This window comes from Myotis yumanensis, unplaced genomic scaffold (assembly GCF_028538775.1).
Source record: "Myotis yumanensis isolate MYYU_CA2020_CCGP unplaced genomic scaffold, mMyoYum1.0.hap1 SCAF_16, whole genome shotgun sequence".
Lineage (NCBI taxonomy): Eukaryota > Metazoa > Chordata > Mammalia > Chiroptera > Vespertilionidae > Myotis > Myotis yumanensis.
In genome coordinates, this window is record NW_027223767.1 from 43357617 (window position 1) to 43384424 (window position 26808).

Genomic DNA, 26808 nt, shown 5'->3' on the forward strand with positions numbered 1-26808 from the left:
GCTTTCAAAAGAGAAACCAAGCACTTCATTTATTTGAGGCCTCTGTTATGACTCCTGGGCCACAGATAACTGCTTTCGACAAATTCTCACTCTTCATTAGTGGAAAACACGTTGCTCTAATCACCACCAATTACCCAACACCTGGAATTAAGCAGCCTTCTCTTACCGCACTCATTTGCTCTCTTTCCGGGGGGACTCCAGGTTCATAAGGTGACTGCCAGCACTTGTCCGGCTGTGCGCACAGTTCCTGGCGTGGCTGAGACAGCTAGCTGGTCCCCGTATGCTGTCTCCCCCTTCTGCATTTCGAGATGGTCTCATGGCTGCCCAGAACAACTCCCGGCCTCCTCGCCTCCCTGCCAACTACATTTAACCGTGTGACTTCACTTCTAGGGTCACACACAAGTGTCCTTAAGCTGCTGGGAGGAGTGTAGTGCTCTCTCCACTGCCCCTTTCACCTTCCTGCTGGCGGCAGCTGGAGCCATGGGACATGAGGAAGAAACCACCTGCTCACGGTGGTGGAGGCAAGAGAGAAGGAGCCTGAGCACACGGAGTGTCCTCCCATCTCCAGGCTGCCTGCCTCCAGTCTTCTTATACATGAGAGAGAAATTATCTTCTGTTTTGTTAAGGCCTCTGTTATTTGGGGTTTTCACTCGCACTGGCCGAACTAACCCTGACTCACCTGATAAGGACTCCCTTAGAAGGAAAACCAAGGACAAGCTGAGCAGGATTAAGTTTTGTTTGTTTGTTTGTTTTATTGATTAAAATATTACAAAGAGTACTACATATGTCTCCTTTCCTCCCCCCTTGACCTTCCCCCGGCCTCCCATACCCCCCAGTGTCTTGTGTCCATTGGTTATGCTGATATGCATGCATACAAGGCCTTTGGTTGATCTCTTACCCCTCCCCCCAATCCTCCCCAGCCTTCTGAGCAGGATTAAGTCTTAGGGAGGGAGGGGGTGACTAAAAAGAATGGGATGGGCCCTGGCCAGTATTCTCAGTGGTTAGAGCATCAGCCTGCAGATTGAAGGGTCTCAGGTTCAATTCTCAGTCAACAGTACCTGGGTTGTGGGTTTGCTCCCTGCCCCCCGGTCCCCTTGGTTGGGGTGCATGCAGGAGGTAAGCAGTCAATGTGGCTCTCTCACATCAATGTTTCCTTCTCTCTTCCTCCCTCCCTCTCCTCCCCCCGCCCCACTTCCCTTCCTCCCTCTCTTCCACTCTCTCTGAAGAAGCAATGGAAACAATTTCTTCAGGTGAGGGTTAACAAAAAACAAAAAAACAAAAAAAAGAAAGAAAAAGAATTGGATGGGGAAAAGATACTATAGTCATGAAAAGACTACAACATTTGAAATGATGAAATAAACCTATGTTAAGTGAACATAGATAATAATTCCCCTGGCATTTCTTCAATGGTGTTATGCAAAAGTCCTAACTTTCATAGACCCATGTTGTTTCTCCAAATCTTGGTAATAATACTCCTAAGTAGTTTGTCAAAATGGAGATGTAGACAAGTTGTCTTGGTTCTTTTCCAGGTCACCTTTGGTGACTTTGTCCCTAGGGCACCTCTCTGGCCTCTCACCACCTATGCTGGTGCTCAGTGCCCAGCCCCTCCCCCCACCTGGAGGCCCACCTCCCCAAAGCCCACCAGCCAGCCATCAGGTTGAGAAGACCTTATATACAGATGCACGCTGAGATGCTGTGATCCCCAGCCCTCACTGAAGCATCCATAGAGCTGTGCAAAAGTCAGTATCTCAGCTCCACTCCCAGATGCTCCTGATTCAGCCTCTCTAGGGTGCGGTCCAGGTATCTACATTTTCTAGATGATCCTGATGTGCAGCCAGAATCAAGAACCACTGCTCTAGTTGCCAATGACGGGTGGCTCAGCGCAGTATCGTCAACCATGCACGCCTCATGGGTAGGAGTCACGGCTGGACAAGCTTCTGTCCGTTATCTCTGTTCAGTGGCCTACTGCTTGGTTACAAATGGCTGTGCCCTATCCCTGGAAGAGCTTGAATTTGGGGCCTCCCCCTCCCAGTGATCTATGATGCACCAGTTTGTTCCCACTCTGTGGGTGAGAATGCCTCGCTTTAATGGACTACCTCTCCCAAAAGGCATTTGTAATTCAACAGGAAATAATGCTCTAATTTAAGGGAATGGGCTCCTCCCAATGGTGGACTTTCAGGAATTAAGGAGGTCAGTTGAGAAGATATTGTGGAAGAAGGACCCTTTCCAGTTCCCTTACACACACACTATTTAAGCAGCACCAGTTCTACTTGTTTTTAGAAGATTAGGCTTCTAGGGGGCCGAGGTAGGAGGAGAGACACAAACGTATATTTAAGCAGCACCAGTTCTACTTGTTTTTAGAAGATTAGGCTTCTAGGGGGCTGGGGTAGGAGGAGAGACACAAACGTATGCCCCCATTTTTTCTCATATGCTATTTGGAATCTCCATCAGCCCACACTTTCTCTTGCCCCTGGAGAAGCAATGTCATTCAACCCTAATTCAACCATAGTTCGATGGTGAGAGAGCGTGTGTTAAAAGAGCACATTACACCATTCTAAATATCTTTTCATGCCTGGAATATGATCTTAGAACACAAAGCAGAGGGTCATTTAGAGATCAGTGCTCTATTATAAGCACAGAAACGGGCAGGCTAATCGATATTCTTACATCTGGCTATCTTTTACCAACCTGGCGTATAATTAAGATTGTACAATGTCTTAGGTAATCCTTAATATTTCACTGGCTTTTCTTCTCAATTGTTTAAGCTGTTTCTTCTTATTTTTATCCTCTCATTCCAGGTTCTGTCAAACCTACCTCGTTAGGGCTATTCTAAAAGCCGAACTAAAATGTTTGAAGCTCTATACAAATGTGTAGTAAAATTTCTATAATAGGGGATATATTCCTTGTGTAGCAGCAGTACTTCAAATCTTTGGTGGAAAGAGGAGGGGAAAGGATTGAGCGGTGCTAAGAGATAGATGCTAAGGATTGGCATGGGGATTCTTTACTTCGGTTCCTGCCTTGTCCACTTCCTAACTGGGAGACTGGAGCAAGTCCCTTTAATTCTCCATCAAGAAAAACAAATGATCATTTTCTTACGACAGATAATTTTCTTACTATAGAGCAGCGGTTCTCAACCTGTGGGTCGCGACCCCTTTGGCGGTCGAACGACCCTTTCACAGGGGTCGCCTAAGACCATCCTGCATATCAGATATTTACATTACGATTCATAACAGTAGCAACATCACAGCTATGAAGTAGCAACGAAAATAATTTTATGGTTGGGTCACAACATGAGGAACTGTATTTAAAGGGCCAGAAGGTTGAGAACCACTGCTATAGAGGTAGTGGTCAGGATTCATGAATCAATGTGTATTAGAAGATTTAATAGTCTCTAGGTTTTAAAAAAATTCCTGCAGAGAGAATCTGGAAGGTTCAGATACAGCCCAAAATCACAGTGATGAACTGGAAATGGAACCCTGGCATCGAGGCACACTTGATCCTCAGTTCTAATTATTAGCACACTTCCTCTGCTAAGTAGGATAAAAGGAAGAGTTTTGTTTTGTGCGTGTGTGTGTGTGTTTGTGTGTGTGTTTAAATATATTTTATTGATTTTTTACAGAGAGGAAGGGAAAGGGATAGAGAGTTAGAAACATCGATGAGAGAGAAACATCGATCAGCTGCCTCCTGCACACCCCGCACTGGGGATGTGCCCGCAACCAAGGTACATGCCCTTGACCGGAATCGAACCTGGGGACCCTTTAGTCTGCAGGCCAAAGCTCTATCCCCTGAGCCAAACCAGTTAGGGCAAGAGTTTTGTTTTTGCAAAACCACCTTAAATTGTCTATGGAGATTTTTTTCACCATTGCAGATTTATTACCCTGGAAATAGGATTTGTAATGGGGGTGTCCTCACACCATTGTTGGCCTTCACTGTGCTCCGGGAACAGACAGAGAAACCACTGAAATATTAACAGGACAGTGCCACCTCCCCTAATTGTTTATTTTCTTTCCAAAGTGACAAGGACTTGTTGGAGTTTCATACTTCATTTTATATACAAATTGAGGTCCTGGGGGAGCGTATCCTTCATGTGAACAGCTCTCCCAGTTACAGGAGAAAACTGAGTAACAGTAAAACCCTCAGGGACTTCATTTAATATTTCCAGCCTTTCACATGAGCTTCCGACACTCCGGTCTTCAAGGGGGGAAACTGATTTATACCTCCAGCCGTTGGACAATGTAAAGGTGAGGTCAGGCACGGGCATCCTTCATCCCTTCTCCCCGTGCTCGCGGGTCCCTTGGGCAAGGTGGAATCAAAGCATTTCAAATGGTAGAGGTCGCCGGAGTGACACCGTAAGAGGTAAGAGAGCATAGCCTTCTTCCTCTACCATTGGGCCTGACACCCATATATCTTCATATTGCTGTTGTTTCCACTTGAAAAATTACACGCAGTTGGTTTTACTTTTCCTTCCCTTCCTATCCTTAAAACATGATTTCCACCCCCAATCTAAAGTGTAATTTATGTCAAGAATAATGATTATGTGTTTCTGATTATTTTTTAAAAAGGCGAAACCTTTAACATAAATGCCGGACCACAGGTGTCTTGTTTTATGGCCTTGTACCTTTCCAACCCTATAAATTAAAATCATGTCTGTGCTCTCTGTGTCTTTGCACTGATCTGAAGTCGTCTTTCTAGGACGTCCTAGGAATCCCGTGCCCCTCCTCCGGCACAACGCTTCCTACACGGTAGGCGCCAAATAAATTTTTCCGGATATGATTTTGTCTGCAGGTACTTTATCCAGTTCTGGTCATGCGCAATGCTATAATACTATTTTGTAAATTGCAACCCAAGTTTATATCCTGGGCTTCTGACCCCAAATTTCATAATGAGATTATTACATACCCTTGGTGACTTGTGAAATAAAGCAGATCCCCCTGTTTTTGTGGGTCCCCTTGCAATGGTAGGAAGAGGGTAAGCAGAATTAAACCTCTGGTAAAACAAAATACAACATTGCAGATGAATTTCAAAATTATGCAAAGACAGCAGATTATTAAAATATTCTTAAAACAACACCTAATTCAAATATGGCTTTGTGTAACTGTTTTTAATAAAATTGTTTCTCTTTAGTCTACACTGACTTCACCTTTCTTTTCTGGATTCCTTTGCTTTAAACCCTTCACATCAAGTTTAGGAATTTTGTTATGTTTAGCCATTCAGAATGGACATCATTATGTAAATATGGACGCATATGGCTTTGTGGTAAAATAGTTGTAAAATGACACTTTTTCACTTTCTAATTGTTTTTTATTTTTGTCAAAATAATACATATATAGTTTTTAGAAATCAAGTAGTAGTGTGCTGGCCGGTGATCTCAGTGGTTAGTGTCAGCCCATGCACCAAAGGGTCAAGGGTTTGATTCCTGGTCAAGGGCACATACCTAGGTTGCAGGTTTGATCCCCGACCCAGGTTGGGGTACATGCAGGAGGCAATCGATTGATGTGTCTCTCTCACATCAATGTTTCTCTATATATATATCTCCCTCCATTCTTCCCTCCCTCTCTCTCTAAAAATCAATGGGAAAAAAATATCCTCAGGTGAGGATTAACACACACATACACACACACACAAAAAAAAAATCATATAGCACTACAAGCAGTCATCACTTCCCAATACCAGAGTACTGCTCTCCTGGGACAACCCCTTTCAACGCTTTCATCAATTCTGGTGTGTACTTCCACATTTCTAAATAATACTATTACACAGATATTTTTTATTTCACAATTTCAGACATTATCTATTGATTTCATATAATGGCAGAGGAGAATTTACTCCTCTTATCTCATCCCGACCCTCACTTCTCCCTTCATCTTCCCAACATAATTATATCATAATTTTTAGTTAGTTTCATTTTAGGGTTTACATGATTTTAACTATGTAAACTGTATTTACTGCCAACCCTCATAAACTTCTGTAATTAAGTTTTATTTCCTGTTTTTTCTAGAGTTGGCAAATGCCGTGGCTTTTTCACTTGATTAGTTTTCTAAGTCGCCATCTCTAATGCTTCCCAAACTTTTCAACAGGATTGTAACATCCGCCTCTCTATTTTCCACGTGGTCAAACACAGCAGAGGATCTAGCCGTTCATTCTGTTTTGGGAACAGCTCTCCTGGAGGCCTCTCCTCCTCCCCACTCTGGGCTGGCTGCCCTGGAGGCCAGCTGACACTCGGGACATCCCTTCATCTCTTCCCTTTGTCAGAGTCACCCCTCGATCCAATGTTACCTTCTTTCTTGGTGGGACCCATTTTGGTAGAGCACACTCTCTGGCGGTATCCTGAGAAGGGCTGCCTAGGAGGGAAATTTCTTGGGATTATACATGTCTGAACATCTCCTTATTCTACCGTCACCCTTGATGGACAGTTTGGGTGTAAAAAAATTGTAATGAAAATCATTTCCCCTTAGAATTTGGAAAGTTTTGCTTCATTGGTTTCCAGCTTTTTTATTTATTTTTGTTGAGCCTCACCTAAAGATATTTTTCCCATTGGTTATCAGAGAGAGTAGAAGGGAGGGGGAGAGACACAGAGAGAGAAAAACATCGATGTGAGAGAGACACATCAACTGGTTGCCTCTCGCACGCCCCCAGATGGGGCCGGGGGTCAAGCCTGCAGCCGAGGTACATGCCCTTTGACCAGAATGGAACCTGGGATCCTTCGGTCCTCAGGCCGATGCTCTATCCACTGAGTCAAACCGACTAGGGCACTTCTAGCTTCTTGATTCTTTGTACATGACCCAGTCTTTTCTTCTGATTCAGAAGCTTTTATGAGCTTCTCATTACCCATTGTGTTCTGAAATTTCACAGCGATTACAAAGGTGTGGGTCACTTTTCGTTCATGTGCTGGGTGTACAGAGAGCCTTTCAATCAGAAGACCCATATCCCTCATTTTGAGAACGTGTACTGGTTTTTCTGCTTTTTGTTTCTTGTTAACACTCACCTGAGGATATTGTTTCCATTGATTTTTAGAGAGAGCGGAAGAGAGGGAGGGAGGGGGAGAGAGAGACAGAAACATCGATGTGAGACAGAAACATCAACTGGTCGCCTCCCACACGCACCTCCACCAGGACCAGGGATCAAACCTGCCACCCAGGTACTTGCCCTTGACAGGGAATCAAACCCACGACCCTTCAGTCCTCAGACCAGTGCTCTAACCACTGAGAACACTGGCCAGAGCAAGAAATTGTAGTTTTTTGCATTATTTCACACCTTTTATTCTCTATGTTCCAATTTTTTTTATTGATTTCAGAGAGAAAGAGAGATGGAAACATCAATGATGAGCATCATTGATCAGCTGCCTCCTGCACGCCCCCTACTGAGGATCAAACCCATAACCTGGGCATCTTCCCTGACCAGGAATCGAACCGTGACCTCCTGGTTCATAGGTCAATGCTCAACCACTGAGCCAATATTTTTATCTTTTCTGGTTTGTTTTATTTTTCTTGATCTTTTTGTCTTATTTCTTTAAGACTGCCTCAGTTTGTCCTCCAACTCACCTATTGATTTTGTTTTTAATTTTGGCTATAATGAATTTCATTTCCGTCTTCTCTTGTTCTCTGATTGTTCCTTTATAATTATCCTATTTCATGGACATGGTGTCTTATCATCCCTCTGGAGATATAATGATGGTTTGTTTGTTTTAGTTTTTAATTTTCTTTTCTTTTTTTTTTTTATTATTTTTCGCTAAAAGTATTACAAAGGGTATTACATAAGTGTCCTTTTTTCCCCCCCGCCCTTGACAAACCCCTGCCTTCCCTTACCCCCCAGTGTCTTATGTAATTTTCTTTTCTACTCCCTAAATTAACTCTATTTCCCCTGACTTCCTTTTTGTATGTTTAGGTCTTTGTCTTTCAGGTTGGAAGCTTTTCTGCAAATGTCTGGTGATCCCTAGGCTCTGCTTATATTAAAAGAAAGGCACTAAAATGCAGATTGAAACTTCTGGGTGCCAAGATGGAGCGCGTCAACTCGTGGGCTTCACTTTAGGAGTGGGCGGGGGGAGGGGGGGGAGACCCAACCCTTTTGCTTGGTTTCTCCCAAAAGTTAGTATCTGTAAGTCTTTTCTCTGAGGCCATTCATTTTTTCCAGAAAAGGATCCATGAATCTGCTGGTGGTGCCATTATACACAACCACTGAGGTCCTTATAACCGAGCAGCAAGGAGGGAGGGGGCCTCCGTATTCAGGGCATAGGCGATTATTTAAATCACCTCTTTCAGGAGGCTTCTCACTCCGCACTGGACTGTGTGTCCCAAGATTTGGGACCTCCCTGGTTTAGTCTCCCCGCATAAATTAAACCCCCTGTAGCAGGGTCAGAGAAAGACTGTTACCTAGCTATCGGGGGAGAAGTAATATTATTCTGAACTAGAGTCAGAAAACCCTATTTCTCTTCTCCACTCTGCAACAAATTAGTCATATTACCTTGGGTGCTGTTCCATAATGACACCACCGAGTGAGTCATGTAATGACATCATTGGGTGAGTCACGTCGTCCAGCTGGTTGGGCTTTAGTTTCCCCAACAGTAAAATGAGTTGCAGGGTCTTGCTTCATCCCTGCTGGAGAGCCCTGTAACCTCTCCATCTAAGGGTACTTCATGACGGACCCTTACGGAGACGCTAAAATAAGGGATGAAATAATACTTAGAAGAATTTCCTTGACAAGTATTACTACTTTTTTCAATTATGTCACCTTTTGGCAGTTGCTTCTACCTATGGAAATTTTAACTGTGGTGAGGCAGGATATGCAGCTCGAACTCTGCACCAGGGCTTCTCTCCTTTCATATGTTCTGCGCAGTTTGGCCCCTGAGAGAACCAGCAGGTGGGGTTAAACGTCCCTGAGAACCTCAGACCGGAGGGTCACCCAGGTACCTACCTCTTCTCTGACCGTGCCAAAGATCGGGTCCCACTTCCGGGTTAACATCCTGGACAGCTCTCAGGCTCCATCTGGCATGACTGGGACCTAAATCCACGAAATTTGGACTGAGAAATCTAGAACTAAACCATTCTTCAGCTTGAGTTTACATCATGGTTATGATTACAACATTATTCATTATGGAAAATGTTTGTATAGCATGGTTTAGCCAAAAAAAAAAAAAAAGTACTGAATTTGGAACTTAAAAAAAAAAGCTGAGTTTATGTCTGATTCTTTTTTTTCCAGCTGTGTGAGAAAGTCCCTTTCCCTCACTGAGCCTCAGATCCAACTTCTGAAGGCCAGACTGTGGAGGGCTTTGTGTCTGTATCAGAATCAAGGAGGTGCCAGAAAGGAAAGCATCTTACAAACACTAAGTAAAGTGCTATCCGACTGTGAAGAGTTACTGTTATCGTTGTCACGATTCTAACTATTCGGCCAGGGAAGCCTGCATTTCTTGCTGCCTCTCCCGTCTGCTTTGTAACACCCAGGCAATTCCATAATTAGAGTTGGCTTCCCAAAGAGACTTTCGCTCTTTTTTTCCCCCGTGAAACAAATGAATCCGGAACCAGTCTACCTTAGCCATCCAATATGTGCCGTCTCTTTTGTTCATGAACAACCTTAAGGTCATAAACTGGTCTGCCCCTATGACAGAGAGAAATGTTGGAAGGAAATGGGTTTCCATCCCAGGCTCCTAAGGTTCTATGCCAAACAATAACGAGGGAAAAATTACTCAGCTAAACGTACCCGACGTGCGTTGGCATCCAATATGCCACCCTCCTGACCAGGCATTATTACTTATATACCTGCCTCTGCGAAGGGCTGCTCAGAAGAGCTACTCTACTTTCATCAGACACACATTGTAGGGACTTTTGAATAAACGTATATAGAAATACAGAGCTGCGTGTCTTCTAAACTTGGCTATTTCATCCGTCTGTACCAAGCACCGTGAAGCAAAATGGATGTGCCTTCAGCTTCCTACAGCCCTGGAAAATGAGCCAGTCCACTTAACAATAAATGGTGGTTGGTTCAAACACACATGACTGGTCTAGTGGAGAAGAAAAGAAAGTTGAGCTTAATGAAGTCCAGTGTCTGTGTCCCTGCGCTTGGACAGGAAAGGACGAGTGTTTTATAACTGTTTATTGGAGTTAATGGTAATAAATTCCTCACTTGTGATGCATTAACTTTAATGTTTTCATTACGTGGTGATTTAGGTTTTCCCTTTTCACATTGTAAATCATGTCGTCCCAGTAGCAGAGCAGGTCGGGTGCCTGCCATAATGTTCAGAATGCTCAATGGGGAAAAGAATGCTCTCTCGCTTTCTCTCTCCCTTTCTCTCGCCCTCGCTCTCTCTCTCTTCAGCACTGTTTGACAAAAGATACTTTGCCTCATCCGATTTGCTACTTTCTAAGTCAGCGATAAAGACAGACAGACAGATGCATCTGACAGCAACCAAACAGATTGTGACAGGGCCTAGTTCAGATCCTAAGGATGGGCGGTCTCCATAGTAACTTTCCAGATGTATTTGGTACTGAAGTCTTTTTTTTTTTTCTTTTTCTTTTTTTGGGTGGTTTGTGTGTGTGTGTGTGTGTGTGTTTCCATTTGCTGAGTGTGAGCCCTTGGTTAATGAGCTGTGCAAATAGATATTGAGATTTAGTGTTTTTATTTTGCAATTACAGACTCGATTTGGTTGGAAACTTTTGGGTCTAGATACATCACCCTCATTTCCCCCTCTCTAATTTTTTTTCCTTGCAAAGTTCGACTTACTTCAGACTTGAGTTCTGTCAAATGAAACAGAAGAATCAAGTAAGATTTTAAATCTCAAATGCCCTCAGGTTCCTTATGAGAGCCTTCATTTTTCTGTCTCCGATTCCATACTCCGACTCACCCGGGAGCCGGCTGGGAGTGAGGTCTGGTTGGGTAGTGGCACTTTGTCCAGTAGATGACACATGCCAGGTCAAAGCCACATGGCTAAGGTCATTCATTCCCATCAAGTTCTTCCTGATGGGGTATGAGAGTTCTCATTAGATCACCCACCCTGAAATACCCCCGGAGAATCACGATAATTAGTTCCCGAGTCTTCTTTTTTATTTTCTGCTTTGTTTGCTTTAACAGTTTCTGTTTTGTGTTGTTTTTCAGGCAGTGCTCTGATGATATCTGAATGTCTTTAACTAGAGAGACAGGGGGAAGATAGAATTATTATCATTCTCTCCCTCCTTGAAATCTTTTGGTTTGGAGAGTAACTAAAATAGAGACGCCAGGATTCTAGGACACTGATCCCCACATTGTCTTCACCGGCAACACTGTTAAGTGCTCAGACACACGTAGGATATTTGCATTCAGGATGCAAACAAATGTACCTGTGTGGGTTCAAAGAGAAATAAAAGAATAAGGCTGGGGCAATGCCATGAGAAGAGATCAGGTTCTCAGCCACTCAAGGTCTGTAGCTCAGAAATTGCTATCAACAGCTGTTTTCTGAAGAGTATTCAGTTATTCGTTTCAGTTGTCGGAGTTTGGCTCAGCCCTTTGTCCATTTATGGCTTCTTCCGAACCCCCTCCTCTGATGCTTTCCTGAAGATACATAAGGTCTGAGGTGAACAGAATTGGTGTCTCACTGAGGCTGTGAAATAGGCTCAGAAATTTAGTTCTCTGCAATTGGGGTTCATAGTCTTTTTTCCTAAAATTTTTCCCCAAATCCTCCTAGCCCTCCTCCTATCATTCTCAGTACCACTGTTATTCATCCTGACTTCCGCACTCCCCACATCCTCCTTGCTCTCTTGTCTAACGCTTCCTTTCTTTCCCTTCTTTAATTTCTTATTTCACATTACCAACCTTAAGATTAAAAGAGTGAATATACAGCAGAACAGAAATTGCTGTTTGTGGCTTGGGTAAAAATGATTTATCTAACAAATATTCACTCCCATATTGCCTTCTTAGATCACAAGTCCCATTAGGCTAGAAGTGGTTTCAGCTCAGTTTAACAAACATTTATTGGGCACCTACTGTGCGTACTGTGCCTTTAGGGATAAAGAAACAGGTATACGGTCCCGGCCGGTTTTGCTCAATGGCTAGAGTGCCAGCCTGCGGACCAAAGGGTCCTGGATTCGATTCTGGTCAAGGGCATATTCCTTGGCTGCAGGCTCCTCCCTGGCCCAGGCCCCAGTAGGAGCTGGTGCAGAAGGCAACCAATTGATGCCTCTCGCATCAATGTTTCTCTCTGTCTTTCCCTCTCTCTTCCACTCTCCCTACACATCAATGGAAAAATATCCTCGGTTGAGGAGTAACAACAATAATAATAATAAATAAGTAAAGAAACAGGTGTACAAATAATGAATTGCATTGCCCTCTATGAAAGGGACCAGATTTCCCAGTGGCAGTTTTTCTTTCGGCTTCAAGAAATTAAATCATTAGCACCAAACTCCTTAGAGTTTATACTATGTATATTTTAGGGAAGGATTCTTATTCTAAAAGTAAAGTATCCAAAATCTCCACCCTTTAACTCAACACCTTAAACTAATCAAAAGATACCACTGCGTCATATACCATGATTGAGAATCAATGATTATTATATTGAACTAGAGTCCTGGTGCACGAAATTCATGCACTCGGGGCGGGGTTCTCAGCCCGAATTGCGAGAGGGCACAGGCCAGGCCGAGGGATCCCACTGGTGCACGATCGGGGCTGGGGAGGGACACAGGAGGTTGGCCAGCTGGGGAAGGACGGCGTGAGGGCTCCAGGGCATGTCTGGCCCGTCTTGCTCAGTCCCAATCAGCTGGACCCCAGCAGCAAGTTGACCTACCAGTCAGAGTGTCTGCCCCCTGGTGGTCAGTGCATGTCATAGTGACTGGTCACCTGATTGACTGTCTGTCCCCTGGTGGTCAGTGCACGTCATAACAAGCAGGTGAGCAGCCTTAGCATATCATTAGCATATTACACTTTGATTGGTTGAATGGATGACCGGACACTTAACATATTAGGCTTTTATTGTATAGGATTAGTTATGCTTTAAGATTAACTACTAGTATTTACACCCACCAGATGCTCTTCTTACCATTGATTAAGGTGCTGGACATAGTGTTGTAGAAGTTATCGTGCCTAGAGTTGGAAAGACTTTCTTCTCATCCTTTCATTTTATAAGTAAAAGCCCACTGAGAGTGAAGACCTTGGAGACTTCTAAGGCCACAATCCTATTCACTTAGTGTGGTTCCTCTTTGTTGGAACTAGAGCCTTCATCCTCCATGAATATTCATGGTTTCAGTATGTTGCCTTGCAGCTTGGCATTACTGATTGAGTGTCTTATGAAAAGAATCCAACTTGGATAATTGGCTTAACTTCTTTCTTTCTTTTTTAACCAATGCATCTTCCTGAAAGAGTAAGCGAATCAGGTCCAAGATGCCTGTGTGAGCCCTCCGCTGGAACAGGGCTTCATTTTTCTAGATCTCACTCTGTGTCAGAAGAGGTTTTATAAACCTTGGTGACCAAGTGGCATTTTTTAGAGAGCTCCAGGTTGCTTCCGCTTGTATTTTCTTTGCCCTGTGTATCCTCTGATTACATTATCATTCTCCTATTTTGCTCTGTGTATCTGTTGACATCTTGCATTTCACACAGCCTCGCCCTAGAAAGCAATTCCACAGATAAATCAGCCAGCACTTTAAAAAGTAAATAAGCAATACAAGATCTTAAAGTAATTTTTGACATCAAGTATGAGAATAACCATACATCGGTCTGTTTCTTTTTCCATATTGAAGTGGGGTCTCTTTTGTGGGAGAGTGAGGTGGGAAGACCCTATCTTTCCTCAGCCTTTTCTGAGTGTGTCCCCTCAGGTGAAGCTCAGGGTGGTGGGAGGCTCATGGGCTTTTGTAGCCAAGCAACCTTCGGCAAGTCCCTCAGTTTCACCGAGCTTCCGTTTCCCCGTCTCTGCAGCAGAACTGATAGTGTCCTCACCGGGTTATCGTGGAGCTCAAATGAGACGTTAAAATGTGGATTAAAAACTTGTTCTTTATTTTTTTACCATTGTTATTAAGATATACAGATAGGCTAGTTATAATCATTTTGTTCAATTATCTGCTTTTTTTTCCTTAGTACTCCTGGCCTAGAATCTGTCATGTATTTTCTTTATCTTCAGTATAACAAGATCTCTCCCACAGATTTTTTTTAACACTGTTAGGTCTGTTACCTGGATTAACAGATTTTTTTTTTAAGACCTTAAATAATTGGAGGGGCAATAAGAGTCCATCAGGATCTCCTGAATGCCGTCTTCTGCGCTGGTTGGCTACCTACAAATGTATTATTTCTACCATCCGCAGATGTCCGTCAGTCTAGCTCCAACTGCGCCTGTTTTGTTTCCTAGCTTCTTATGTCACAGCTTGTTAAAGAACTTGATTGAGCACATTCTGTTCGCTCCTTCCCTTTCATCTGCCATTCAATATATTTCTCCATGAAATTAAAGCTGAGTGGTTTCTATATCTTTGAAACTTCTAGATCCTAAGTCTATTATTAATGATTTAAAATTTTTCACCTTATGTGTGTTGGTCTAAATTCCTTAGTAAGTGAAGCAAAATGACAGAACACTGCTTGACAGACACCTCAAGCTGTCATTTATGGACTGACTAGAGGCCCAGCACATGAAATCGTGCGCGGGTAGGGTCCCTAGGCCTAGCCTGCGAACAGGGCCACCTTCTCACTCGCCAGTCCCCAGTCCTGCCCCGCCGCCGCCACCCACCCGGTTCCCCTCGCCAATCCCCAGTCCTGCCCCACCGCTGCCGCCCACCCGGTTCCCCTCACCAATCCCCAATCCCACCCCGCCACCACCCACCCCGGTTCCCCATTCGCCATCCGGCAATCGGAGCCTGCAGGCCGGGGAGGGAGGGACTAAGAGGTGGTCAATGCACCTTATAGCAACTGGTCGAGCGGTCATTCTGGTCATTACATAGTTATGGTCGCTGGGCTTTTATTATATAGGATTCCTGAAAATTGAGGAGAAAGTAACCCAGAAATGCAAGAAGCTAAGGAAAAACAGTAACAAGCTTATTAAAGGCCACAGAAACAAAATACAAGGAAGAGGGTTTCATGAACAGATTTAGGATCCACAAACAGGAGGATACTATCCACGCACCCCACCTGCCTGTTCCCCTTTTTGTGCCTTTGGAACACTGTGAAGTGTGTGTTTGTCACTTGTCTGCAGTGCACACACACCAGCGATCTGTAAGTGAAATGGACTTGCAAATGGAACGTGACCGTTCCCAGCCTTCAAATATTAGATTTTCTCCCACCTCATCCAACCAGCTCCCCGGGTCCTTTATCACGGACACCCGAATGAAGGCCCCTGGTGGACGTCACCCTGCCTGAAATTCACCCCCGGGAGCTATCAGTCTACAGGCTGGATGGAGTTCGTTTGGTCCCTTTTTTCCAAACAGTTGAGAAGAACTTGAATTAAAAGGAAAGGGGAGGATGGGAGGAGAAGTCCACCATTTAAGGTGGGGACTTGAACAAAATATTCTTCTTCTTTTTAATTACCGATTTTCGTTTCAGTTGAGTTAGCAAGAGACCAAACCAGCTACCTGTAATGAAGTTCGCAAGCACCTGGTTTGTTCCGCAGGCGCGGCAGCCTTTTCGCAGTGGAAATTGTGTGGCCTCCTGTACTATTAGCCTTGTGCTGTGGTGTTGCCAACTGATTTCTCCAATTCTCTTTTCTCAGTGGGCTAGAACGCAGCTGGTTAAATAGGCCGTGACTCACATAAGCTCCCGTGTCTTTTTTATTGGCTGTTTTATGGAAATGTATCACACTCTAAAGGGTCCCCATTGTTGTTGCTGTGCGTAGCTGAGTGAGGATTCATGTTTAGCGCTGAGAGATGGAATCCCACTCTGTCGTTTTTTAATGGCAGAGTTGGGGACGGGTGGGATACGGGGTTTAAAGGAATCTGGGTGAGGAGAGAAGGATGTCTGAGAATTTCTTTTATCTTTATCTGCCATGGAAGTTGGGTGGCCATCACTTCTGGGTAGCACACTGCTCTGTTGATCTTATCCGTATGGCCCCACATCATCCAGCTAAGTGAATCTTTCCTTTCTATAGGCTGTTCTGACAGTTTTCGTTAAGTGTCGTGGTAGAGAGAGATTATGACACTAATGTAATTCTGTTTTGTGCTGATATAATGTGATACACCCTAAGGTTTATCCAAGAGGGCCATTCATTCCCAATAAATCTAAATCATTTCTTATCTTTTTTCAGGAAATGGACAAAAAAAAACCCTCAATTTTTTAAAAAATTGCATATTTAAATATAAATGTTTCTGCCGTAAAATAGCAATTATTTGTGGCTTCTTCCTACTTTTATTATCTTCCTGCAAGGCATTTACATACTTGTATTCTGCATTAAGTAACTCTGCAGATCTGTTCACTTGCCAGTAGGTGTCAATTCGGACCTACAAGACGCCTCCTGTCTCATCACCCCAGGACGGAGGCTAACGTGTGCACCCTCAGGGTAATCAGTTCTCCATCAGTAGGACCCTGAACTGACTGAAAGAAGAGATAGCTTGATTGCCACAGTGGCGCCCCACTTTGGTTGTCTAGATCAGTGGTTCTCAACCTCTGGCCCTTTAAATACAGTTCCTCTTGTGGTGACCCAACCATAAAATTCTTTTCGTTGCTATTTCATAACTGTAATGTTGCTACTGTTATGAATCGTCATGTAAATATCTGATATGCAGGATGGTCTTAGGCGACCCCTGTGAAAGGGTCGTTCGACCGCCAAAGGGGTCGCGACCCACAGGTTGAGAACCGCTGCTCTAGATTTATCTGATAAGCCATGGAGCTGATGAAATAGAGCTCACAGTCAACTTTACATCGAGAACAACTCTGTTATTGTACAGCGCCCTGCCACATGGAAAACGATCAAAAGAATAGAGATTGATTTTAGTTGGTTTCCTCATTTTTTTCCATAGCCATTCCAAACGTCACCTGTAATCCCTTTTCCCACTTCCCACAGGAGAAACCAGGCAAGAGCGTTCATCAGTACAGAGTCCCTCTAATAAGAAAGCAGCCTCACACATCTTACAAAATACGGCAATTTCCAGCTCTGTTCCTCTTCAGAATCTTGTTGGTAAATGACCAAGAAAGGAAATTCGGCAACTCATTCAGTGCCCGATTGTAGACCGCCAGGTGTGACGCTGGGGAGGGAAGGTGGTGACGGTGCTGTCTCTGGTCTCCCAGAATCGGTGACTCGAAGTCCAAGCATCTCTGCCGCATGGTGTCTTTGTTTTCTTGGTGGCGGCATTCTTGGGTTTCGGTTGGTGGGGAGAGAAAAGCCTCATGCTGATAATGTACTGAAAGTAAATGAAATTAAATAAGCGAAGCAGTGCTCATCACTACTTCCTTCCCCCCTGGGTAATTCAATTCAAGCTCTCTCTCTGATGGCAACTCACAGGGACTGTCGCCGTCACCCCGCTGGGGCCTGGAGTCTTAACATCTAAATAAAAGTTTCACTCAAGCATTTTTTATGCTCCTGCCAGCAGGATCAGTGAGCTGGTGTGGGCACATTAATGTAATATTCATACTCGCAGACTCTCCCCGCACACAAGGCACTGTCTTCCCATTTTCATAATTATAGATGTTCCATAAAATGGCATTTAGATTTGCATTTTTAAAAGGAGGTTTGGAGTCTAATAGAACGTTTAACGTGTCTTTTATGATCCAGACTCTCAGCATCTTTAACAGGTAGCTGTGTCTCTTAAGTTTAACAAGACCTTAAAAGAAAAAAAGAAAAAGGTAGGGGAAACCCATGGGAAAAAGAGATGAATACTTCAAGCTTAGGCGACCCTGTTTTCCTTATCTCCTGTGTTTTTTTCATTTAATGTTTAGGCCTCTAGGAGCAATTTTTTTGACCGCACTGCAGAGAGGGTGGGCTCTGCTTCAAAGGGCCTTCTCAGCCGTACTGCTCCTCACCCCATCCTCAGTAGGATCTGTGTCTGTTTTCTTGGAGAGCATTTCCAAAGAGATAATAGAATTTTCAGAGAAGTGGGAGAAATGAAAGGGTCTTAGACCAACGAATTCTCCCTTGTTGCTGTTAATCTCATGCGTGCACCCTGAGACTTCTCTGGGAGGATGTATAGCAGCCACAGAGTTGGCTAACTAAAACACACAAATCCGAACCGTCCGTAAACAAGGAAGTTGACAATGTGGACAAACAGGCCTTTAGACAAACTGAAAAAGAAAAAAGAGAAGCTCTCCTGATTCATGTGTTTAAAACTAAGCTTAGGACAGCTTAGAAGCAAGTGGTAATTTTAGTTACATTTTGCATTGTCTGAAAATGTTGTTTTTAAACAAAAAGTATGTAAAGCACTGAGCAAAGTAGCCATCACTGAATAAAAGTTAGTTATTGTAGGAGATATTTTTAAAAATCGTGTCGTTGAGAAAAAGTATTCCAGCCAACAGTCTCAAGATAGTGCATAGGCTGTGCCTTATTTTGGTTTGTGTTTTGTTTGCTCTCTAAATATTTTAAGGCAAATGACAAGAGAATTGGGTTTGGGGACTAAAAGAATACATATTAGGACTACACTAACCCACTCCTTTTATTTCTCCTAATTAAGAAATATAGAATTATATTTTTTAAAGAGTTGGGGAGGGTTGTTGTTGTGTTTCTTTTTTTTATCCTCACCGGAGGATATGTTTATTGATTTTAGAGAGAGACGAAGGGAGAGAGAAAGAGAGAAACAGCAATTAATTGCCTCTTGTACACACCCCAACCAGGGATCAAACTGATAACCTAGGTAAAGTGCCTGCAACTAACTGAGCCATCCAGCCAGGGCTCACTTTATTTTTTGAGGAGTAAATTTCTTCCTCTTTGTCTCTGTTCTTTGCCCCTCCCTTCTATAAAATAAGTATAAACTCCGATGGTGGAAGATGAATCAGGATCTTGACTTTTCAATAAATTTGTACCTAACCAGGCTAATTGAAAGCCAAGAATGTTAGCAGCATGCAATTGAAGGCTGGTGTCAGCCCTAACCGGTTTGGCTCAGTGGAGAGCACCGGCCTGTGGACTGAAGGGTCCCAGGTTCAATTCCGGTCAAGGGCATGTACCTTGGTTGCAGGCACATCCCCAGTAGGGAGTGTGCAGGAGGTGGCTGATCGATGTTTCTAACTCTCTATCCCTCTCCCTTCCTCTCTGCAAAAAAAATCAATAAAATATATTTTTAAAAAATAAAAATAAATAAAGGCTAGTGTCAGTTCCAGGATCTTCTCTTCATAACAGCTTCCACCATTCTTAGACTCCTTCCCATACTTTGACAAAACCAGGATTTGGCAGTCATTGCCAAGTTCAGCTTGCATAACCCTTCTTTGTATGAACTTCATAAAACGTATGTTCACTAAGGTGGCTGTTTGCTTAAAAAAAAAAAAAAAAGAATGTGTGTTTATTGCTCCTGAGGTGACTGTGTTCATGGTGAACTCTCACTCATTAAGGCTTGTCTGTGCTGGTGGCTGTTCATTTGACTGTTGATTATCTCAATGTGGATTATCCAATGTGGAGCTCATTCTTCATTCTCTGGAGTCCTTTTCTGGCCAATCAATACATATTTAGGCTACCTCCCCGTGTACAAACGAATGTATGTTTAGATCATTTTAAGTGATTTTAGCCTTAGATATACTTAGGAAGAAAGAAAATTTACTTTTTCCCCCAGTCATTTAGAAGTTGTTTTATTTTGTGCTGTGTTTAAGCAGTTGTTCTTCTGTATCCCTTCGTTAACGTAGGCTATCGAAAGTAGCCTAAATAAATGAACATTCTGTCAGGTTTCAATAAAGCATTTTGCTGTTGTTCCTTTTAGGAATAGAAGACTTCCCAAGAGGAGCTCAAGAGCTTGATAGCATCATTAAGCAAGGATACTTGGAGAAGAAAAGTAAAGGTAATGATCAGACCCATCTATCTCAGGACATTCCAGGAAGGGGAGGGAAATGAGGAAAAAGAGGGCTAACACAGCAGGTGTCTTCTCTAGGCCCAAGGCTGTGTTAAGTAGGTGGGAGGCAAAAGGAAGGGAAGATAGGAAGTCTGGTGTGTAGGCTAAACAGAGATGGCCCCAAATCCTCAGCAGATTGTGAGCTTCATCAGAAAAGGGACTGGATCTGCCTTGCTCACCTGGTATACAATAGGTGCTTAATAAATACTTGTTGAATGAACAAATGAATGCTATTCTTGTTCTCATCTCTCAGTGTACTCCCATGAAGAATGAAACTATGTTGCCTAGAGCAGCGGTTATCAACCTGTGGGTCGCGACCCCTTTGGGGGTCGAACAACCGCCTAAGACCATCGGAAAACACATATATAATTACATATTGTTTTTGTGATTAATCACTATGCTTTAATTATGTTCAATTTGTAACAATGAAAATACATCCTGCATATCAGATATTTACATTACAACTCATAACAATAGCAAAATTACAGTTATGAAGTAGCAACGAAAATAATTTTATGGTTGGGGGTCACCACAACATGAGGAACTGTATTAAAGGGTCGCGGCATTAGGTAGGTTGAGAACCACTGGCCTAGAGCATCATTTTGGTTTGCTAAAAGGCAACACATAAAGATATCATGGAGAATTTGAAAAGTACAGGGTAAGATTTGAAGCTGAAATAAAGGAAGATAGGCAGCTGTCAGGGGTCAGAGCAGGCAAACCCTGTTTAGAACTTGGACTTCTGACTGAGCAAGTCCTCTGGACCCTGAGTCAATATGGGATAACCTGTGGGAGTGAACGGGAGGGTTTTACAGTCCATTAACCTGGGAAATAAAACAATAACACACTGGACTGTGTGTGGTTAGATTTTACGGACTCTTCAGTGATTGTAGTTACCTGAATTTATGTCCCTCACTGCTGTTCCATTTAGATCCCAGTTTCTTTGGATCAGAGTGGCAGAAGAGATGGTGTGTTGTCAGCAGAGGCCTCTTCTGCTACTATGCTAATGAGAAAAGTAAGTGTTCTTCATTTGCACAGCAGCATCTCACTCCTGGATGCAAACACTCCGTAAATTCTCAAGCACTTGGATCTCAAGACAGCAATCCTTAACTAACACCCATAAAGGGACCTGCTTGGGAAAGAAACAGGCTTGAGTAAATAATACCTTGCCTATCACCAAACACTCAGATGCCAATTTAGAATTGATGTCCCCATAAACACTAGGATATTGTGGTCAGCATGTCGAAGCCTTATCTTTTATTATGACTAATAACATTATCAAGGTTGAACACTTTGGCATTTAAAAAAAAAAAAAAAAACCTCAAACTCTTAATAATGTAATTAAAATTTGAAAATAAATTAACTCTGAGAAAGATTTAAACAGCTGACCAGTGGCCCAGAAATAGAACTTTCAAGTCCAAACTCTCTAAGAACATGTTTCAAACTTTATCCTGCTGACTCCTGAGAAGTAATCCAGTGGACACCCCTGGAGCCATGGAGTGTTGGGACCCAAATGGTCGCTGTGCCCAAGAGACACCCTTCAGGCAGATGGCAGCCACAGCAAAGTGTTGACTCAGGCCAGAGCAGCTTCTTAATCAGCCACCACTGACTCAATGAAGCACAACACACATAAGCTATCCCTAGAAGAACTCCCATCCATGCTCAACACAGTTGCTTAATTCGTGAGAAGGAATAGAAAATATAAGCACAATTGGAGGCAGCCACAAATCTACACAAGCTAAACATTATCATTTTAGGTGAATGCAAACTTTCAAATAGGGTATCCTCCTCAGAGTCAGGCTGTCCCAGGAGTAATTCTACAAAGCAAGAGGGTGATCAAGTAAAGCAGAACATCAATTCTTGGCGGGGAAGGAGGGGGGGGGGGAGGGTCCTTCTGCTCTATGGCCTTGGTACAGAGGCCAATGACCCAGAGTAAATTCTTCCTTTTCCTTCAGATCGTTTTCTGTTTCTCCACTCTTCCTTCTTTCCCAGGCTTATTCCTCCCCAATGCCTGGATATCCAGTCTAAGACATAATCAGATTTTACCCCATTGCCTTTGAACTTCCTGAATCTTTGGCACTAAGGTAGCAGAAAGGACTGCAGTTTTGCTAAATGACTTGGAATCCTTAAGATTTGCCCTCGGGCTTGGAGGCAATTGTCTCACCCTGCCTCTCTGCCTACTACTGCAAGTATCACTGACCTTCATCTTGGGTTCACCATCTCGGATTTTTCAGGGCCTTTCCACCTAGGGGTAAATTGTGAAGCCCTGCTTAGAAATGATAGCAGCATACCTCAAAAGCTGAGTGACGAGTCTCCTACCCAAACTCCAGCCCACTCTCAAATCCAGCCACCACAACTTCTCCCCTGAATTCTTGGCTTACAAGCCAGCCAGGTGGATTTTCTTATTTTTAAACCTTCAAACTAATACAACATGCAGGTCTTTGTAAAAATGTTCATCCTTTCCCTTGCATTTAAATAAGCGGTTGGCATATCTGAATAGAAAACCAAGTATCGTGTTCATTCATTCAGAGATCCTTTACACTCAAGGTGAGAGGGAGAACAAGAGCGAGAGACTAGGAGACTTTTATTGACCATTTTGCTGTCAGGGTGAAATAAAATCTGGTGACCGAAGAAACAACAAAACATTTTAGTGGCCAGTTAGAACAAGGAGAGATACTTTAACAAAAAAGATTCTGGTGTCAAAAAGCACTGTTGCATGGCTCCCTTCTCGCCAGTTACTTCTTATTGTGCCCAAGACGTTTTCTTAGTAAATACAGAGTGTTTGCGTATTTTTTTTTAGCTCAACCAGGGAAGGACAGAATCTTTTTCTTTTCTTTTAATTATTGTCAGCCCACTGCCATCCTCCTCATCATCATCATCAAAATGCCCTAATTAAGGAATTCATTCCACATGATACAGAACACAAAGCATCACCCAGACACTGTGGTGCCTGTCCTCTGTGCATTCTGCCTGAACACATCATGAAGACACAGAATTCTTGGGATCCACTTCTTCCCTTGCTGTATCTAATATTTTTTTTTCAAGGGAGTGACAGCAGGATACTGTCTCCTTTCTTTCACATAGGGTCCTTCGTCTTTTATCTCCTTCCTCAACATCTGATGATATTCAGCATTACTCTGCTACTTCCCAATTTGACCTCTTGGAAGGAGGATAAAATACTGAGTTTGGATTACTCTCCCTCTAGCACAAATCCCCACCCGGCCAGCAGGAGGGGGGAGAACAGTTTAGCCCACAGGCTGCATAGGGCATAGGAGGAGATCCTGGGAACTGAGAATGCCCCCTGCGCTGCTATCCCTCCCCTCAAATGTGAGCTCTGTTGGGCCTGATCATCATGTTTCATTTCAATAACAGCCTTCAAGAGCCTCACGTTTACAGCCACGCTCTCCCTGCTGTAATAATTCCTTCCTTCTGTTATTATAGATCTCTTAACATTCTAATAAATTCTCTGTCTCCGTTGTGCTCCTTTGGCAAAATAACCTTTCCTGTAGCATTTCCCTAGCTTGGCAGTGATGTCTGCCTCACTGTCGCAGTAGCTTCTCCTTGACTCTTTCCTTGACTCTTGTGGCTCCTCAGGGATGTAACAGCTGCTTCTGTGCTTTTACTTTACATACCAGAGAAGATGCCTTCCCTTGGCAGTTGCGTCTCTCTCTAGGGGTACAAAGAGCTTTCCTGTCTTGCAGGCAAGCAGCCCAAAGGGACCTTTCTCATTGAGGGCTACAGCGTACGGATGGCCCCCCACCTGCGAAAAGACTCCAAGAAAGAATCCTGCTTTGAACTGACCTCCCAGGATAGGCGCAGCTATGAGGTAGGATGAGCCAAGGAGATGGATGGTGGTCCTCCTTCGTGTTGCAGGTTCCTTCCATGTTGCATGTGAGCCGTGGTTGCTCTGCTGGGTTTCATCCTTTCTCTGTTACCTGCTCATTTTCGACTCAGACCTTCTTTCTTGACAGGTCGACATCTTTGCTGTGTTATGCCCTCCCTTCTCTCCTGTCGGCTGCCACTCTCAAACTAGATACTGCCTCCGCCTGGCTTCTCTCTCTTCATCCCTCCTCTTCTTGGTCTTCCTCCATAGGTGAGAGTCTTGTCATCTATTGCAGCACACAATCTAATTCCTCATTCAGAGCCTCTAATTTCATGGCTTTCATTCCCATCCTATTTTGCAACGATTATCTTCACTTTTTTCCCATGAAATCCAGAAAAGGAAAAATCTGACTGTCGAGTGAAAACTACTTTATTTTCCTATATTCATCTTGCTATCCAAAATAATCCCCCTGTGTATAGATGCACTACATATCTTTGGACGATTCCTCAGATATTGGTGACAATGATTACTGAATAGTAATAGTGATAACTGAGGGAGTAGACCTAGGTGGGGGTAAGAAAGATTTATTCTTCACTGTATTCATTTTTAATATATTTTGATATAATATAATATTTAATGCATTTATAGCCTATCACAAAATTTTTAAAGCAATAAAAAATGTCTGACTATGAGAATACAGTGATTTTCAACAAAAATGTACTTGTGCATATGTATATACATATTGTTTCCTGCTTATGGGTAATTTTTATCTTATCACAATTTTATGACAACAGTTTAGAAAACCTTTAACTAACTTGTGAAAAAGAGAAAAACCATGCTAAGGTTAATATTAACCACTTACGTAACCCTTTGACTCCAAGTTTTTGTCAACAGTCATCCTTTTATGTTTCTGCAGTTTCTTAACCCTTATTTTGTTAAATGACCTAGGTCTTCATTATATGATTTCAAATTTTTTTAATTTAAACTTTTCTATAGAATCATTCATAGATATATATAACACAGATGTATGCACTGGGTATGTTTCTAAGTTATTTTTACTATTCAGCTCTGATGGTGCCTTATTCAGATAAAAATTTATATGACAAATCTAAATCCATTTCCCTAGACTTTTTTTATACAAATGTGTTTTTAAGAAACCAAGAATGACAATGTCTATTAATGAGTACTAAGCAGGAATGTAGGTTTCATATACAGCACATATCTTTGTCTTCCCCTAATGGCCAGATAATAAAAATGTTTTCAGGAACATTCATTTCGAGTTGATTCATTTAAAGTAAAAAAAATTACACAGGATTGATGCCTGGCTGGCCTGTTTTGTGAATCAGAATGTAGAGTTTGTTTACTTCTTCTTTTCTTTGGCCCATTGGATCCAAGTCATTATCATGGTCTGTGGATTCTTCTTCTACAATATCCTTTGGACCTTTCCCTTCTTACTTATTCCCACAGCCATCACAATAGTTAAGTCCTTATCACTTCACCCAGAGGATTAGTTAAATAGCCTTCTAGTTGGTCTTCCATCTCCAATTTCTCCCTATTTCAATCCCTTCTATACACAACTAAGTGAGTCTCCCATTCCTTTTGCTAGAATTTACAGTGGCTTCCTATCGCCTACATTGTAAGTCTGCACTCCTAGTTTCATCAACTCTTCTCTGGCCCTCAACCCTTTAGCTTCATCGGTTATTGTTCTCCAGTCAAGTTTATCTGCCTACCTTCCCCATACACGATGGTCTCATTCCTCATCTTTTGCACATGGTTTTCCCTTCCTAAACTGTCCAACTCCCTCCACCAGTTTTCAACAACTCCTTTTAAAATCCAAACAGGACAGCATTCCCTCAACAAGCTTCCCTGCTTACCCTAGACAACAAGTGCTCCCTGTCTCCTCTCAACATCCAGCTGTTATCAAATGTTCCTTCTTTATAATGTTTCCACTTCAAGTGTGTATGTTGTCTCCATAACTGATGCATTATTCTCTGAAGTCAGGAATTTGGGGTTGCTTTTTTCCTGTAAACTTTTATCAAATAAATGTCTGATGAATGAATAGGTAATCAAATGAGTGCACATGGACATGAATTCTGGACTCAAATAGCTGTCAACATTGGATATACAAAATGGCTAAAGGGAAAAATCACTTTGAGCATTTTGGTCTTTTTTCAAAATATTAAGCAGGCAGACAATCCTAAGCTTTCAACATGACTCTGTAACATGACTCACAAGTTCCCCCCACCGTGAACCCCCTAATAGGATTCATGGAAATTTTAGTGAAGGTGATAAATTAACTCACTAATTTTTCTCTAGTTTACAGCTACTAATCCTGCTGAAGCCAGAGACTGGGTGGATCAAATAAGTTTCTTGTTAAAGGGTAAGTATCATTATTATAGAAACAATACTTGAGTGGGTTTGCAGTTGAAGTTCTATGGCATAAATATAATCCACGGGCTTCAATATGTGTTTCTTTCTACCTGTTCCCCCTTTTACCCTCCCTACCACATCCCTTACATCAGCGGTTCTCAACCTGTGGGTCGCGACCCCTTTGGCGGTCGAACGACCCTTTCACAGGGGTCGCCTAAGACCATCCTGCATATCAGATATTTACATGACGATTCATAACAGTAGCAACATTACAGTTAGGAAGTAGCAACGAAAATAATTTTATGGTTGGGTCACAACATGAGGAACTGTATTGAAAGGGCCAGACGGTTGAGAACCACTGCCTTATATTATAATAACAAATTGAGCCCTATATAAATGAGAAGATAAAAAAACCATCAACCTGGAGATGATATCTTCCTAGCTCATCCACCTCCCTATAGACAAGTCTGTAATATTCATAATCACTAGAAAAGGAGATGTTGATAACCAGCTCAGCTCAATTTCGTGTTTCATGATATCAAACTTAAGTCATCTAGATGCAATTTAGATCCAAAATCTTCTTGTTTTGGTCTTAGTAGGAAGAAAAAAACCTAAGCTCAACTAGGTGGCCTTCAACAACATTGGGCATTACAAACAAATTGCTACTCCCAACCCACAATAAAATGCTCCTTGCTTTATGACTGGAAGAGTCCTGCCTGAAGATGT

The 26808-nt window shown here is 42.7% G+C and overlaps 1 protein-coding gene across 2 annotated transcripts in view; it reads left to right on the forward strand.

The window, feature by feature from the left end:
• Positions 1–26808, forward strand: part of SKAP1 (src kinase associated phosphoprotein 1) — a 304194-nt gene that overhangs the window by 238683 nt on the left and 38703 nt on the right. For both annotated transcript variants that reach the window (XM_070393189.1, XM_070393190.1), the window contains 4 exons: positions 19764–19841; positions 20821–20904; positions 23591–23715; positions 26029–26092. In XM_070393189.1, coding sequence (XP_070249290.1) covers positions 19764–19841; positions 20821–20904; positions 23591–23715; positions 26029–26092 — 351 coding nt within the window. The remainder of the gene's footprint in view (positions 1–19763; positions 19842–20820; positions 20905–23590; positions 23716–26028; positions 26093–26808) is intronic.